Source organism: Magallana gigas, chromosome 2 (assembly GCF_963853765.1).
Source record: "Magallana gigas chromosome 2, xbMagGiga1.1, whole genome shotgun sequence".
NCBI classification, from domain to species: Eukaryota; Metazoa; Mollusca; class Bivalvia; order Ostreida; family Ostreidae; genus Magallana; species Magallana gigas.
This window is the reverse complement of record NC_088854.1, coordinates 33,097,942-33,116,870: the sequence shown is the minus strand read 5'-3', so window position 1 is coordinate 33,116,870 and position 18,929 is coordinate 33,097,942. Positions and strand designations below refer to the sequence as shown.

At 34.7% G+C, this 18,929-nt stretch overlaps 1 protein-coding gene across 6 annotated transcripts in view; it reads right to left on the bottom strand.

Annotated features, from left to right (window-relative positions):
- The window catches only part of LOC105339814 (ecotropic viral integration site 5 ortholog), a 32,779-nt gene that overhangs the window by 13,679 nt on the left and 171 nt on the right, over positions 1 to 18,929 (bottom strand). For 3 of the 6 annotated variants that reach the window (XM_011445545.4, XM_066076220.1, XM_066076222.1), the window contains exons 2-11: positions 17,575 to 17,827; positions 13,495 to 13,652; positions 9,869 to 9,904; positions 9,449 to 9,534; positions 7,853 to 8,077; positions 7,531 to 7,605; positions 7,013 to 7,138; positions 6,012 to 6,155; positions 5,579 to 5,668; positions 5,030 to 5,127 (exon numbers count right to left, since the gene is read on the bottom strand). In XM_011445545.4, coding sequence (XP_011443847.3) covers positions 5,030 to 5,127; positions 5,579 to 5,668; positions 6,012 to 6,155; positions 7,013 to 7,138; positions 7,531 to 7,605; positions 7,853 to 8,077; positions 9,449 to 9,534; positions 9,869 to 9,904; positions 13,495 to 13,652; positions 17,575 to 17,756 — 1,220 coding nt within the window. In that variant the 5' untranslated portion in view covers positions 17,757 to 17,827. Of the gene's footprint in view, positions 1 to 5,029; positions 5,128 to 5,578; positions 5,669 to 6,011; positions 6,156 to 7,012; positions 7,139 to 7,530; positions 7,606 to 7,852; positions 8,078 to 9,448; positions 9,535 to 9,868; positions 9,905 to 10,454; positions 10,634 to 13,494; positions 13,653 to 15,902; positions 16,091 to 17,574; positions 17,828 to 18,929 lie in introns of those variants that run through there. The other 3 variants (XM_011445548.4, XM_066076221.1, XM_011445549.4) reach the window with 3 other exon arrangements.

The following is an 18,929-nucleotide window of genomic DNA, read 5'->3' as shown; positions in this document are numbered from 1 at the left end:
GATTTTCAGATATTAAAATCCTTTAAAATAAAGATAATTTTGTGTTAACAAAAATTTTTGTGATATCATAAAGGATACTGGGCAAAAACGATGAAAATTTTTGTCAAAATAAAGTCATATATATCATTTGTTAGATCTTAAAAATACATAACATTATAACAAAATAAAAAAGAATCAAACCACTCTCAGCACTGGTAAAACTACCGGTAATAAAAAAAATCCATCTGTCCATCTAACAACAGCTGAGCTTTATCCATTACCAGAGACAAAGTATATTGTTAACATGTAAATGAGTTCTGGAGCCCCCAATAACAAGACCTTAAAGCCATAGAAACTTGAATCTTACGCCTCAAATGCCAAAATAAAATGGAAACTGAGCCCGTAACAAGAAACCCTAATCAATACTTTTACACTGACCAGGCACATGTTGCAATTTTCTTTATGGATAATAATTAATAAACATCGATACTTGTCCAACAATCTGAGGGGAGATCCATTTCTCCATTACATATGTTACATTTCTCTTTCTTCCAAAAACATCTGCTGTGTGCATTGTAAAGTAGGTCTGACAATAGGCATTTGGGCATACACTAGCCCTGGTTCAAAACCTCCTATGCAGCCAAAAATCCCTGAACATAAAATTAGTGTCTTTTGTCTTTACATAGAATCCCCCACTAAACATGATTATTCTTTAAGCTGAAACTTTATATAGATAAGTTCTTGAATTTAAAAAAAGTCTGAAATTTTTAAAGATGTTTCCTTGATATTCAATGATCAAGTCAAATAACAACGGCAATAAAACAAAGGTTGAAATTATGAATGGAATGTGCTCTTGAAAGAGGTGTAAAACAGCAATTACTCCCCTCTTGTTTCAAATCTTACTAAATTTTGATTAATCTTAGAACTTTAAAATTTTATTATTAACCATATTAATTAGATCTATGTGCAGTGTCTATATATTGCCTAGTCTCTGCTATTTATCTACAGAATCATCCAAAATATCCTTTGAATTTCAATGTTTCAAAATCAATAAATATGAATTATCAATGGAATGAGAACTCGAAAAAATAGCAAAAAATCCTGCAACATGTGCACAAGTTTGCTCCCAATAGCCTGACTATACATCTTTCCTAACATAAAAATTCCATCAAAACCCAGAAGTTGATACAGCAATCTGACAATTCTTGTAAAAAATGAATGAAGATTTCTACCATTACGAACGATTGACTCAGAGTCAGCGGCGGAGAGCTTTCCAATACACCGAAATATTGATCCTGACACGAGCACAATGCAGATGATCCCACTTGTAAAAACTCCATTCCACAGAAACAATTCAAGTCCAATCAACATGCCATCAGAGATAGGACACATTCCTTTATAATACCAACAACAAAAGGAAAATACTGTCATTTATCAAGAATCAAATACAATATCTATAATGATTTTAAAACCTTTCAGATTCAATTCCACCACACACACTTTCAGATTCTACAGAGCTCCATTAACGCATCCAAATTTGAATAAAAAATTCCTGTCATAAATCATTTAGAATTCAAAGAAGCAGTGTAAAATATCAAGGTAAAACACGTAAATTCACCACTGTCCCATATCATTAAAAAGCTTTTTTACCCTAAATCATTACATTCTCAAGTTACCCCACCAGTTTCATCACAGGCCAGAATTCACATCCAAGAATTTTAACATTGACACCTGCATTACTATCAGAAGTTCAAACAAGTGAAATCAATGTGTCAATTCAACACAGACCACCTGTCTGCCTGCTTGACCGGCCGCGCCAATAGGTCACACACAACTTTATGGTACTAAATAAATAAAAGCATAATCCCAGAGTACAAACAATTCACTGTTGCTTTCCTCAACACAATATGGTCTGTTGAATCAAGCTAAAACTAAGGGAGATAACTCTAAATAAATTTCTGTTAACTTTCCTGGCTCCAGTGGGATATTACGGTATTTACTGCCGTGTTTTAAAAGAAACGCAATTTTTTTAAAAATCCTGTGAAAAAAAATTTCATAGGTCTACAAAACCTTTAATAGGTATCTCCTTTGAAAACAAAGTTTTAAAATACCTTAGATATATAAAACGCCCTCTGTAATTTAACCTGAAGATGAATTTGGAGCAGTTTTGGGTGGAATAAATTTCATGCTCACTGAGTGTCAAGTTCCACCATCATTTAATTATTACCTTGTATCTTATCCTTTTGTAAACAAACTGAACAAGTAATTGCATATCTGAAATAACATCCACACAGGGATTTAATAGCCAAGAAACTGGCACCAGGGCCTTGAATGTATCGAACCAAGTTATTTAACTACCCTTTAAATATCCCTGCATCTCATATTTTTTCCCTTACTGATTAAGATGTCACATTTGGAAGGGAAATTTTATTTTGCTTATTGGATGGAAAAATCCAATATATTTTAGAATACCTGTAAGGTTACACATCATCATAATAGATGACGTAACTTTAATTTTCGATTAATTCATTTACTCAATACTGTATTTGTCAGAAGTTTTATTTTTATTATCATTTTTTAACCAAAAAAGTGTTTATTTTCCTGTAAAGTTAACTCTTAGTTTGACCTTATTCAGGTTAACTTTTGCAAATAATACAAGTGTACTGATCCAAAGGATTTTGTAAATTTTTCTTAATTAAGAATACAACATCATAAATATAAAAGCTGCGATATATATACCACAACACATTGCAAATTTAAATGGAATATATCAATGTAAATTTTCCAACGAATTACAAAATATCTAGCATTAATTACTTTGAAAATGTTAATTTGTTTGGAGTCAAGACTCTTTTCAAATATGTGCTAATCAAAAGCAAATTAAAATATACAGGTACCTGGGCTGAATTTTCCTGATCACATCAAACAGTTCATCAAGGGTTTCCACAAGTGTCATTTTTACTTTTTTCCCAATTAGAAATCTTTTGTTTCAATGACTTTTATAGGTAAATCCCACAGCAATATTCCCTTTCCTCCTATAGTTAAGTCACATGAGAATTTTACTGCTGATCATAACATATCCTAATACACTGGGCAAGTGCAGAGTAAATAATCCTGGTCTCAATCTTTATTGAAACTCTCACTAATCTCCTAATCCAAAGAGGACAATCACATTTCATCCACAGAGAGAGAGACAACGGTCCATTAATTCTTACATCACACATAAGACCAAGGGGATTCTACCCTTACACAATCCGAGATCCTATCTTCCCTGAATTTGCCCAACCAACAGTGGAGTTTGTTTAAGGGAGACTTTTACCAATTAATTTAATGGTAAATCGAAAATTTTCCCTCCTGTAGACTTTGTTCGTCGTCTACCCGGGTAGCAATCTTTTTGATCTTTTACCTAACAAGGCTCCTGAATTAAAAGTCACAATAGATTTTAAAATAATTTTTTTGTCAATACAAAATATTGACACAGTGGAGATGTTGGGAGCTGGCAGATTATTAAAGGCACAAAGAACCCTATATTCAGGGATTTCTCATTAAAACTGGAGAACCTCAAAATTAAGTAGGTCAGAGTGACTTATCGTAAGCTGGGTTAATTCCCCAAACACTAATACCATGCACTAATGAGATTGTCTTTGTCATAATGCTGATTATTTTAACCCACTATTTAGTGGACATGTTTTGGGTCAGTTTAAGGATAAAACCTAAACCCTTTCATTTACAAGTCTTTAATTGCCCTGTATGACCAATAAATGCCCTATATACTTATATAGGTAACTATTTTTTTTTTTTTTTTTGCATACCACCAACCAGTAAACAGTTCCAAAATTCCACTCTTTATATCTTCTATTTACTGTGGATTCATTTTTATTTCGTGGTCAATGTTTGTAGATAGCCAACATTTTCCTGGTTCCTGGGGACATAATTTCATTGGTAGCAAGCTCTTGATAACTTTAATACATATCATTTAAATGCTTGCATATACGTTTGTGAGGATGTAAATTTTTGGGCAAGGGTTAAAATAATTACCCAAAGCCACGAACATTAGTCCCCCATGAACAATGATGATTCCACATTATCTCTTTTCTGTACATGCATACTCAGGGTTTTTATAAGCGCTGAACACTTAATTGTGCTTGCTCCTTCAATTTTCTTGTTACCTTCTTGAACAATAAAATAGGCTCACACAAAATCAGTCAAATGCATAAAAGGCAGGTGTGAGGTACACAGTGGATGCATCACCTCTCTGAGACTATGAGGTAGAAAATAAATCTTCTCTGTAAACTTATAACAGTTCATCTGGCCTGGGGACGATAAAAGTTAGACGAGCTCACTTTCGATCTCAGTCTCACTTTTCCACTATATCTTCCTTTGCTAAAAGTGAGACTTAGATCAAAAGTGAGCTCGTCAAACTTTTATGGCCCCCAGGCCAGATCCATGAAAACGATAGCATATCTCTGGACTTTGATACAAATAAGTCCTCATTTTGGAACTGCTTTCTGGATATCAGTCTTAGAGCTCTGATATCAAAATCAAAAATATTATCATGATGAGGAATATTATTTCACCTTAATAATCATGGAGAGAAAAAGGTATCCACCACAAGATATCATTAAGTGATTGAGGAAGGAAACAAAAACCTAAATAGAACTATATGATGGGGATGGATATCAACTTTGGAACCATAACATGTACATGAATTAGGCCAAAAAAGATGTCTAGCTTCTCAAGCATTGCAGCATCACGTCCATTCCTTATAGAATATGCCACATCTCCTTTGTGGCACACTATCTAGATATGATTCTCCTTTGTTGGACTTTGGATATATTTAAATGCCTGTTTAGATACTGAAATGAACATACCCCTCTTGCAGGACCATGATGTGGTTTTGAAATGATGCACCCCCTTTGTGGGACCATGTGGTAAGTTAATGTGGATTCAGCATTCAAAGAACATTACTACTGGTACCATTTGTCTTCCTACTGTGTAGCTGCTTTTTATATTTTTGTAATCATATGAACTCATATTGATATAAACTTACTTTTTCATCTTTTTGGCACTGTATTTGACAGCAAAAGCAGTGTTAAACAGTCTGTCTGGATCACCCTCATACTGACTAAACAAAGTTTTCTGGAAATGCTGAAAAAAAATTATCAGTGGTTTGTACAAATCCTTTAATAAGATTTAAAATATATTAATATAAATATTAAATTGCTTTCAGTCTCAAAACATAGAATCCCCATACATGACGTCAAAATGTATAGAATTTTGAAGCTTTTTACACTTCAATAAAACTTCCTCTGGGAAGCTGGTATGGTGGCATATGAAGATGTTGTACATTACATGTATCATTTATTCGACTTTTTAATTGATTAATATAAAAATACTGTTTCCTTTGCTAAAACTATAACTATTTGACAATTATTAGAATTACCAAATCAAACACAAATGTCCTAACACATGGACATTGTTACTTGGACGCCAATGAGATGGGGTTAGCATATTGGATAGGGGACAGTGAAGTGGTACATCGGAGCCATATGTACCCAGTTAATATAGAGAAAAATATGACAATTATTTAAAAGTGTACCTGAAGCATTCCCTCCATATCCATAGACAGAAGTTCCTCTTGACTAGTTTGTAGTATTGCAATTCCCACACGAAATATCACATCCATACCCTGTTGAAACAAGAAGAGATTTATGCACCGGTTATATCTTTGCCGATTTTCAAAAAAGTACACATATTTTCAAATATGGTACCTGTCCATAACTTACAGCAATTCTGATAGCGCTAGGTTACTGTTCAATACTGTCCCTACCACAAACTGATCATGAGAGTTATCTCCCTCTTCCCACAATCAGTTGCCTTAGAAATATATACATCTAAGACCAAACAGGAAGGAGAAGAGAGAGAGAGAGAGAGAGAGAGAGAGAGAGAGGTTGCATAAACTTACCTCAGAAATGAATAAATCCATGATTCGACAGGAGAGAGACTGACAGAATGAGGTGGCGTTCACTTACCTCAGAAATAAATAAATCCATGATTCGACAGGAGAGAGACAGGGAGAATGAGGTGGCGTAGAGCGTCAGGAACCAGGAGGAGGCGTACATGGAGGTATGGAAGCCCTGGGACTGGAAGTGGAGGTACAGGTCCGGCAACAGCTCCTGAGGGAAATACAAATTCCATTTTGAATGTTAACATATCTTTATAGATTCACTTCTGTTGTTTTTTGTGGTTGGAAATACAGTGTATTCAAAAACCAGTAGCATATTGAAAGCAGAATTTGGGTTTTTTGGGTATCATTCAATGATTAATTTAAGTGTGGCAGAAGTGTGTTGCTTGGTTCTGGAAATGACAAAGACTACTTTGTACTAAAAAGTGAAATAGGCAATTGTATGTACTTGTATATATTTAATATGTATACTGAATACAAGTGATAGAAATTCTCCATATACCAGGTAGAAAATCAATTAGGTATCACTTTATCCAAATCAACATCCACAGGTGTAGCTCATTATCAAACTGTGGTATTTACAATTTTCTTAATGAAAATCTGATCTAAGGCTGCTTTTAATGTGTTCTTCTCTAAATAAAAAAATTAATCTCAGGCGGATTTTAATTTGTTCTGTGGTACAGTAATCAAATTTGTTATACATTCATGTTATATACTGTAATCTGATTGGTTTAGACGCAGTTGATAATCCGTTCTATTACCGTCAGCGTTACCAACACACTTAGCAACAGGTAACATTACGAATTGTTACATGCGCGAAAATTATGCGTGTACTGTTCGCCGTAGAATTCACGTCATTTCTTTAAAAAAAACCAGTTAAGATTTTTAAAAATTAAGACATTCAGTACAATAAAATAAATAGTGCCTGTTTGGGAGGATAACAGTTGAAATTGACACCCCTTGAAAACTATTGTCAACCTCTGCTTCGCGTCGGTTGACAATGGTTTTCTCGGGGTGTCAATTTCAACTGTTACCCTCCCAAAAAAGCACTACTTATATAATAGTCACCTGTATCAGACACTCCAGTTTATACATGCACAGGCCTAGTTCAGCCATGCTGGGTTTAAATAATTCTCTGAGACGATAGTCCTGCATTAACTTAACAAGGACGGCAAAAGCTTCTTCCTCCGGCATCTGAAATCCAAAGACAAGATTCTGTTATTGGCATTACTGTATTGTGCTTATATAGGTTTGACTGATATTTTTGAACAAGCTTTAGTCTAATTTAAATTAAATCTCTCTTCTATGCATCAATTATTTTGCATTTCTAAATTTTCACATAAAATTAAAACAGTTACATCAGTTGTTAATGACAAAATAAAAAGCTAATGGATGAATCCAATTTTTTTCTCCAAGTGTATTCAATACTGAGTATATCACTTTGCTAGATAAATGAAATTAATACTTTGAACAGAAATATACCAGTGAAATCTACAGCAATAGTAAATCATCTATATTCAATTTCATATGTTAAACTGATATGCCTACATCTTTCATGATGTGAAGATTTTCAGTGAGACACTGACCTGCATAAGTAGAAGGCCGACGATAAACCCACTCCCCTGACAGTAGCCCACCTCTCGGTCATGGAGGGAGTACGCCTACAAAGCAAATACACAATTGTTTCAGGGATACTGTCAGTCTTACCAACAGATTATCTCTGCACAGTTATTGAATCTATAAAATATTGAGTTGATTTCAAGCATGTGCATCTCTCCTCAATGCAAAACATTCTTTTCATTTTTTAAAAATAAATTGGTTATATAATTTATCAGAAAATATTTTTTCAAGCATAAATACCTGTATCCTTAAAGGTACAAGATATAAAGCTACAAGCAGTCAACTTACCTTCATGACATTAAATAAGCTCTCCTGGCCAAGTCCATCCTTCTCCTTGAAGAAGTCATGGTCAGGGAAGGTGCGGGCGATGTCCCTCCTGATCAGCTTCTCGCTGGGCGAGGTCTGCTTCAGGTACTCCACGTACAGCTGTTTGTGCGGTGAGTCATGCACCCCCAGTAACAGCTGCCAGGCCAGGCCCCGGAAGTGGTGCGGAATCCCCCTCCTCACCAGCTCCTGCAAAATTTTTTTTTTTTGGTCATCTCAGAGACTATGGATCTCTTTACCTGTCAGTATCTCTAAAGCTGAAATTACCGGTACTGATTTCATTCAACAGGTTTTTATATTGAATTTTTACTTTTGATTCATTTTCATGCCCTTCAAACATTCTACATGTATGATATTCAAGAAATATTCATCTTTTAAGGATACATTGTACAAAAAGTATTCTTTTTTCATGCTCTTAGTACATACTTTTTAGTACCTTCTTTAAAAAGTACAGAAAAAGTATACTTTTTTTGTACTTTATCAAACAAGTCCTCAGATCTAGTGACCTTTTTTTCTGTACTCTTCTTAGAATTAAAATATTTTCGCTCTATTTTTGTATTGATTTGGACGTAGTTCAATGTTCATGATTGATCTTTGTCATGACACTTGTCAGTTTGAGAGTGTGTAAGCTTAATTAAGTTTTGACTGTTAATTCCTGTAATTTCTTTTTTTTTTTTTGGGGGGGGGGGGGGGGGTGATGGAGGCAGGTGGTAACTCTATTGTTTATATTTTCATTCAGTCATTTTTTTTAACCTCCTCGATTGATATGATACATGAACCCAACACCACTTCCAATTCTCAATAGCCAGAAGAAAAAAAATCATTGTCCACAACTGAACAGCAATCACTCAAAAACAGATGAGAAACAAAAAAAAGAGTCATAAAATCAATGCTTTGATGAATTATCTAAATAGTTTTTGCTGTTATCAATGACGTACAGGGAGTTTTTGGCTCAGGTAAACACGTACCATAAGAATTAATTTCTTAATGAAATGTTACTGGTTGGTGGCCATATAACGACACATGCAAAAAAAATGTCCCTGTCTGTTTATCTTGTTTAGTAAATAATGATCCTGTCCTGATTGTTCAACAGTTACTATGCTAGGGGTCAGAACAGGACCTGTGCATGGCTTATTGCACCTGCTTTGACTCTCCACCTTAAGGCTTAACATCCAAATTATGAATATCAAAGTAACTCATGTGTAATACACATTTTTTTCTTAATATAAACTGCAGAGGTATTAATCTGACCAAGAAAATCCATCATATTTCTAGCAATCTATAGTGTCGTAGATTCTGTACCATGACTTTCTTGTTGTTGAAATTTTCAAATCCCTCGGACTCAGACTCAATCAAGCCATATATATAGAGTAATTTCTGATAATGAAGAGCAATTAATTAACATCATGATCCACAAAATACTTTCCTGGTACGACCACAACATGATGCAACATGTGTCAATTGTACCATGACTTGGACTCGATCTTACTCAAGTCTCAAAGATGACCATGTTGGGTAATTAAAACGCTAATTACTATCTGTACCCGCTCTTGCTTATACCTTGATGAGGGATGTTTTCTTTCTGGCATTATCCCAGTCATTGACGAGCTTTCCCCAGATTTCCCAGACATTTCCTGTAGCTGCATCTACAAAAATAGCGATACTTATTAAGATTAAAAAAAAAATGAAAAATTTCTTCCTTATTAATTAAAAAATGGAGTTCCAAGATCTCTCTTTTATAGATACATGTACATAGCTGATGGGGGCCATATTTCTCATGTTGAGAGGGACAGAATAACAGAGGGTTTGTTGAGGTACATTGTACATTTATTTGTTGGGGTGACAAGATTTGTAATGCTCTTGTATGTGTGTGGTGGTGTTTTCTGGTGAATGAGGGGGAGGGGGAAGGGGGGGGGGGGGCATTGGGACAGGATTTAAGAAACTACAATTCGAGGTCAAAGGTAAAAATAAACCAAGTACCTGGTGGAACTTTTCTTAAACGATCTGGTCCACTTGCTAGAATTAAAATAAAAGGCAAATCCCACAATGTATGATGGACCACGCACAGTTTTAATTTGAATTCAATGAATGATCAAAATCTTCATGAAGTACATGTATTATTATCAAGGAAATATATACATTATCAGGTATTTCTTTATCTCATTAACGTCAATAATTTTTTCCTCATTTTTTCAAAAGACAAATTCTAAACTCTTGTAATATATCAGTTTCAAGGAAATTTGATCACTATACAACAACTAAAATGCATAATGATAATCCACATGTACCACACAATACTGGGTTACATCTTAAAATTATTTGAAAAGAATCAAGGTACTGGAGCTCAGCTCCCCGAATTAACTGTAGCACATATCAAAGACTCACCAGTTAAGTAGCAGGCAAGTGCTGGTTTTAGGGAACTTTCTAATCGGATGACCTAAGGACCATTTATGGCCACATCTTTTTTTGTAATGTATGTTTACAGCTCTGATATTCAAACTATCAGTCAACATTATTTAGTAAACATTCATCTAAAACAGTCACAAATCAATATCCTTAATCTCACCTATTCCGTATTCATCCTTATCATCTTCAGAACTTGTGCTTGTAGAGGCTAAGTTATTGAACAGTTTCTCAAACGACCTTTTGCGTTTGGATTTAAACCTATGCATAATCCACGCCAGACGAAAAATTACAACACAAACAGCCTACAAATGGCCATTTCGTGTCGCTATAGGACAACAATCCTCATTTATCGTGAATATTTCCTGTAGATTAAAATACTTCCCTACGACAACACTATACCGAGGATATGAACTTCAAATAAATATTGTATGCCCAAAAATTACAAGTATTCATTAAAACTATCTATTAAAATGTATTGATTCAGGAAAAACCCTCTTCTGATTTTCTCTATATATTAACTATTGCATCAATCTTATGTATTCGTTAAATTTTCCCCATTAATCACCTGATAACACTACAACATGTTCTTTAGACCTTACAATAATTAAGGACGGGTAAGTAATTTAATATAAAGTGTTAATTATAAATCTAAAAAAAAACCACTTTTAAATATATGTCATCTTAAAATTCACCTGAAGTAATTCAGCATATTTGATATTTATAAGAATTAAGATGCTGTCAAAGGTGCATTATGCTGTATCAAATTTTTGACATTTTTAAAAAAGAATAAATGTCTTGGTAAAAGTTGATAACATCAATTTTTGAAAAGTAAAATCACTATAAATGTTTTTTTTTTTTTGTTAACAATACTAGGGGCCACACCAATTAAAGCACCTATAGGTATATTAAGTTATTGTGGGCCAGGGTCAACAATCCCCCACCCACCTCTCTTCAGGACTTTAGAATAAAAGCATTTAAGGAATGAAGACCTGACATACATTTGCATATTAAATAAAGAATATACTTAAATAATGTACATGTAAATAGACCTTGACATTCATCAGACTTTGGGTCAAGGTCATGGCACATCGTTATGTTTTGAGCAGCCTTTATACATACATGTTTAGGATGGGGAAGGGATAAAAATACATGCATCTTAGAAATTGTCTCTCAAACTTTAATAAAATTTCATTTATATCAATTCCAATGGTTTGGACAGTCTACGGTAGAGCACCATAATTAAGTCTGAGCAGGAAAAAAATTCACTAATTGCATTATACAGAAGCTAATTAAAGCTGCACCAGTTTTTTTTGTCTTTTTTTAATTTTAATTTTGGTTTGACAATCTCATCCTGTTACAATAAATTACAGGGTGTTTTTTTATAATTCTATGCATCTGTTTGTAGATTTGTTTTTATATGCTGTTGTTTTCCCCTGAATTTGCAGCCCAGCATTGTGTTTCGGCTGACGTCTCAGCTTTGTGTTTTGGCTGATGTCTCAGCATTGTGTTTGGCTGACGTCTCAGCATTGTGTTTCGGCTGACGTCTCAGCATTGTGTTTCGGCTGACGTCTCAGCATTGTGTTTCGGCTGACGTCTCAGCATTGTGTTTTGGCCGACGTCTCAGCATTGTGTTTCGGCTGACGTCTCAGCATTGTGTTTCGGCTGACGTCTCAGCTTTGTGTTTCGGCTGACGTCTCAGCATTGTGTTTTGGCTGAAGTCTCAGCATTGTGTTTTGGCCGACGTCTCAGCACTGTGTTTCGGCTGACGTCTCAGCATTGTGTTTCGGCTGACGTCTTTGTTGGGATAATGATTATGAACTACACTGTACTATTTGTTTGATTCCAATCAATGTGTTATGCATTAATAATTTAATTCTGATTGTAACGCCTCATTTGATTGGCTAAACAAATTCATATATATTGTATAACATAACTTGCCTACGTCACAATAAGACGTGCGTGCGAAACATATTAATCCGCTTGACGTTACGTTTAAATTTTATACAAATTAATATATATTTTAACTAATTAATGGGCCTTATTATCTGATTTAAATACCGGGTAGTAGAAAATTAAATTATAAGGAATAAATTTAATTTCTACCTATAAGGTGCATGATTTCAGTTGCAGCAATTCTCTAACAACTATAACATAACATAACTTGAATATGCCCCAAATTATGTTATATCGTATAACATAGGTAGAAATTAATTTCATTCCTCAATTCCTTAGTTATACATGTAATATTGAATTTATACATGTACTATAAATATCAATTACACCCTCTTTCTAAAATATTTATACTCAGGTATTGTCCTTATCTTTACCAATTTGCATATCTATAACAGCATGGTTTCCCCTACAATCATGTATAATGTGAGCATGAATTTTTGACTCATGGGTTCAATTATTATATTTTACAGTTGCAAGCTAATATACATGAATTCACTGACAACAGAATTCAATATATTAATAATTTTTTACATATCTTTCATGACTTGGAAATTCATTTTGTGGATCTTGTCAACAACAATATCCATGATGATCAACAAATTTATGATGAAACAACAGTATTTACACAGCTCATATATACTATAAGCAGTATGATTCCTCTGACTCTAATCATGACTTTTATTTACAATATTTGCAATGAAGAATTAGAGTAGAGGCCATTTTGAGGACACAAACTCTGTGAAGTAGCTGGTGTCAAGGTTCTGCCTACCTTTAACAACTTTATTTTGCAGATCCAAATGTCAATTGGTGAGCATTCCCTAAATGAATATTTCTTCTACAACGTACTTTTAAAATAAAATGCTTTCTCACCACTTACATGGCCTTATCACTGACGGTGAAGCATTACATGGAATAAGTCCTTTCATATAGCCACTGGATTTCTTTGCAATGATGACAGCACAAAACACATAAAATAGGGCCGTTTAAACCAAGAAAATAGAAACATGGTATAAATAGTGATCAATGAGTTGTAGCAAAATCATTCCTTTACCAAATGCCAGCATCTCAGAAGCTAGATCTGATAAATAAAGTTGCGAAAGGAAGACAGAGTCGCAAACCAGCTCTTTTCCAGAATTACCACTTTTCAATATGGCCTCCACTCTGACTCTCTCCCACACATCTTTAAAAAAAAGGTGAGGGTTAGGGTCAGAGGTTTTCATCTCATTGACTGGTTCCCCTATACATACTGTTTTCTGGTTCCTCTGTGGACTGCTGGTTACTATAGTGACTGTTGGAGGAAGTACTGGACACCACACTGGACCCCGAGCCCTTCCGGGAGTGGCTGGGGGTGGGGGAGGGGGCAACAGAAAGGCTGACCAAGGATTTCTCATCCGCTTCCAGGAGTCTAAAACAAGAAATATGCCATGATCAATGATTATCTTTGATTATTACAGTGACTAAAATATCTACAATTCTCTTTCATTCACACAACTCTTTCCTTTTTGTATGTGTACAGTATACAGTAAAATGCGCTTATAAAGAATTGCCAAGGATGCATGACTTTACTTCGTTATAAGCATAATTTGTAATATCCCTAATGTTTGCAACATGTAGTAAAATCACGGGGAATAAAAGTCTCTTTACTGTAAGCATCAATTCATTATAAGTATGTTCGCCATAACTGTGTTTTACTGTATTGTGCATATCGCTTAATTTGCCCATAAGGGTATCTAATTAGTCAATAAATTGAATTGAATTGTCCCCAAATAAGAATGAAATTGATTTAAATACTTATTTAAATGTTTCTCTGTGTGTACATTGAATGACTATATATCACATGCTTCAAGACAGCATACCAGGCCAGGTATTTACAAGCATTTCTCAAACATACATGCTGTTTGAAGCAAAAAATCAATTTTGGGTTGAAAATATCCCAGGAATGACACTATACAGATCAAATCAATGATAAATAATTTGTTTATCAAATTTAGATTCTAAAATATCAGTCTAACGCAGTTTGATTTTTCTTTTTATTCCATCGTAGTTTTTTCTTCATCAATCAACCTGAGAGAGTATGATACTCAGGAACATAACCACTTCCAGAAAATCGTTCTGTACACAGTGCTTGCAATTAATCTACTAGCAATCAAAAGAACAGTATTTTACGACCATATGTACAAGCCGGCCGTTACATTTCAAGGGAAATAACCAGTTGCCAATCTACACTTTCACTTATATGGAACATTAATTAGATTGGCCGAAATTACTGCACCTTGATAGAGACCATAAGCAGTGTGTGATTTATACCCAGGTGACAGCTTAACAACTGAAAGGCTTACCTGCTCCTCCATAAAACGAACATTTTCATTTACCGCATGCACAAAAACCAATATCTTAAGTCGTAACGAGATTCTTCCTTGTTTTGATGAGCGATGATTAATCACTGTGTAAGAGAGATGTCAAACTTCCAAGGCTTTTTCAGTGAACCGCAAATTATAATGCACGGAAATTAATCAATTTTGTATTCTAAGCAACCAAAGAATACTAGTAAATATCTGAGTTGTGTGGGAATAACCTGTCAATGAACTGCTTTGTTTTTTATTCTAATTTCAATAAGAAGTTTTTGATGGGTTGATGTTTTTTTTATTATTGATAAACATTAACTAACATTCCAATACTTCACGAGAGAGAGAGAGAGAGAGAGAGAGAGAGAGAGAGAGAGAGAGAGAGAGAGAGAGAGAGAGAGAGAGAGAGATATTTTCTAGAAACACAGAGATAGCTATGTTGTCTTTCATGAAATTCTACTCATACATCAGAGTGTAGATACCAGATGGCTGATATATTACTGGATGCGACTCTTTTTAAATTATATAAAAATCTTATTTCTTACAAAAAAAAGATTGAATACTGACTCTTAAAGGAAATATTTTATTCCAAACTTGGCATTGTAGTACTGGTATACTGGCACTGTAAAGCTTCTTGCTGACGTATTGTTGCCCCCTTACATATAGTACCAGGCCTAATACTGGTAAATATATAGCTAGATCTGTACCTTATTTTCTGATTGACTGAATGATACTGTGTGTAAGAAATACACAAATGTATTATGTAAGTGTAATTCAAATGGGATTCAAATCCACTTAATTTTAATCAAATTTTGATTTGTTCATATCTTGACAACCATCACAAACAGTTCACATCAATATTATCCATCAATCTTCCTTCTGAATTTTCCTTTCATTCCTCCTATAGCTATAACAATTATTGCAAAACAGCAGCCAAAATATTAAATATATCATTGTAAAAAAAAATTGGACTAGATGCAGCTCTAGATAACATTAGATCTATGAAAATAAACCCTCCACTTAATGTCATTTTTAACATAATTCATTGAACATTTTTCATGCAAAAATACAAGAAAAAAAATAGCCAAAGGAACTATTGGATTCAATAACTCAACACCCCAAAAAACCCAAAATTATGTGCTCTTGATTCTGTCAACTTGAACAAATCCTCAATTGTTCAGGGCCTATTCATTTTCTGCTTTTCCTGTTGACAGCAACAACAATCGTTGACACAACTTATGGTAGCTGTAACTGCCACGTCCTACCCATGATAGAAAAAAACCCTAAAAAAAACCTCCCTCTCCCCGTACCTTGAACCAAGGATATTCCTCCCTCCCTGAACCACATCACCCCAAAACTTGTTCAGTTCTTCATTCCAGTGCCACTTGTTCTGAAACTTGTTCACAGCTCGATGAAACATAATTATTATTATCAATAAAGAACGCAGTCCCTCACACCCTGAAGGGCCCCCTTGGATTAGGAAGTGCTACAGGAACTGAAATGCAGTTGACGATGTCCGGGGAAAAGCAAGACTGGTTAACTACTGATAAACCACTCACTGCATTTGGAGAGGTGGTGAAGTATTTTTCAAGTGGCTCATCTTCTAAAATTAGCCAATAGATTTTTATGATATTAGGATGATGACAACATATGTTTAATACTGACAGACAACAAAATGAACGCACTGACCACGGTACATATCTGTTTCTCCATTTGTTTTTTGTTGGCATGTTGTGCTTTCATGTTTTTATTTTTTTTTCATTTTTTTTTGGACAGTATGTTTCATAAATCCCTTTTCTTTGGGGAGAAGAGGGGTATGGGTGGGGTGGGTTGTTAAAGGTATTTCATTTCTGGGATTCAGTAATATAAGCAAAGTATTCAAGGTATTCAAGGATCAATTATATGCTTTTGCAATGTCACTGGCTAACTATTAAGTTCAATCTTTTCCTAATCTCGTCTTTACATATCAGCAATATACTAGAAATAGACAGCAGAGAGAGAGAGAGAGAGAGAGAGAGAGAGAGAGAGAGAGAGACACACACACACACACACAAACCAAGAAGAAATAATGTATGCACTAGACAACCTTCCTTTGTACTTAGGGATGTAATGATTGGCAAGGAATAAATAGTATGTAAATAAGCTATGAACTATCCACCTTGTTTCTCCTGATCTTGCTCATTTGCATAATCCAAGTCTATTAATTTTTAGTCTGCAGGAAAAGTACTACATACTCATGTCTATCATTCTGGTCTGCTTTCATGTCACTTGTTGCTGAACCAAATCCAAATGTAAATTCCCTGTCTCGTGATGTAGAAAACTAAGCCTCCCTCCCCCTTTTCAGGGTCATGAAATCTTCACCCCACCCAACGTTTGAAATATACCGGTATATCTTTTGACATTTCCATATGTTTAAGACATCTTTTGACATATTTGGTTCTGTGTACCTACCAGTTTAAGTTTTAAATGTAATTATATCAAAGCTTGTTAATATCTAAGCACAAGTGCTTTTTATTCTTTTCCTGCAAGAGAATGTTAACTATCAAAGAATATTTAAAAAAAAAACCCACCCCATGGCAAGGTTTCTTTCTAACATAACCCTTTTCATTACATTCTGCCTGGCTCACTTTTCAATAATATATATATTTATATATATATATATTTTACCTGACCATGGCAATGCAGTACATTCATGCAAGTAATGCCTCATCCTTTTAATGAAATTGGTTTATTGTGATGCTATTATGTGCATGTACCGGTATAATTATTTCATCGATATCTACCTAGTTAGTCCCCATCACATTTGGCTAAAGAGATATAAATACCCTATTTTCCATAGCATACACAAACTTCATTGCTAATTAATTACTCAGATGTGAGAAAAAAAAAGCGAAATGGAAGGTTATTCAATTAGAAACACAAAAAACACTTAGATGGGTGTCCCTACAAATCAATAAACAAGCCATGAAATTTCTTCCTTACTTATTTGCTTCCTCTAGCTTGGCCAGTAGTTCTGCCGTGTTGTCCTTCCCCTGCTCCTCTTTCTCCTCAGGCTTTGAGGACCCATTGAGGATAGTGGTTTTTGAGGAGGAGGAGGAGGAGGAGGTGGAAGGTGCATTGGGTACCTCAGACTTCGAGGCCACTGGGACCTCACTAGTGGACATTGAGATAAATTAACCTCCTCAGTGTCTCCTCATTCTGTGTTCATGACTTCTGACGTCTTTTCCCTGCAAACCTGTAAAACACAACAAGACAGTAGTTGAGGATCGTGTAATACACATCCAGGCAGGAGTATAGACTGTGTATTCTCACACTTACTGTAATTAACATGATCAATAATCACCCATGAAACTTGTCAACCCAAGCAATATCACCGAATGGCAATATCTATACATAATGGAAAAACATGCAGTACAGTATGAGGGACAGCATTTCTTGTAAATATTTAATGGATTCTGAGGATATTGCTCAGTGATCCTTAGACCCACTAACACATTAGGATGTCAATGTAAATTAACACAGCTATGATAAAAGCACACAATGGGCTTGAATCAAGAAAAAAAAAATTTCATTCCACAGAATTCTAATTCCTTTATGTTTGACGCGAGTTTGTGTGTCAATATTTAAACCACAAGTTGGTTTTTTGACGTGAGGAAATGTTTCACAGAGTGTATAGCCCTCTCAATTGTAACCACCTGCCAAAAAAACGGTGGTCAAAAAATACTAGACATACTTTCTTGAGAGCCAATTTATCTAGGCCAATATTGTCCCTCAAGAGTTTCCCACGCCAAAAAAATATTCTGGGGGTCAAGCTGTCTCCACAGTTCCAGGTACTGCCACCAGAAAATTCACATAAATGTCCTTGCTCAGTGAGTTTATATATCCGACATTTCTTATCATCAAATCCACATGCTTTATCATTATATGAAAAAAAAAATATAATAGTGAATCACAATCTTCACATCAAAACAAATTCTTTTTTACAATTTTCCTCCCATTTATTCGGCAACTTAACTCAAGTAATGAAAAGATCCTTGAACCATAAAAAAAAAGACTTGGGATCTTTCAAGTAATATTTGGTAAAACTACAAATGATTTAGAATTCAGTTTTTTGCCATTTATCAAAGCACAAGGATCTTGGAGATTTCACTTCGCATTGTGGCTTCCGTCCTCTTGCAAATAAAAACCACAGCATTAATTAAGGTAATCTGTTAGTCGGACAATGAATGCTTCATTTCACTTTTCTTGACAAAGCACTCTGTACTTAAACAACACACATACAAATTTCCCGTCATTCTCGTACAGCTAGCTAGATTCAAAATAACAAAACTTCAGTA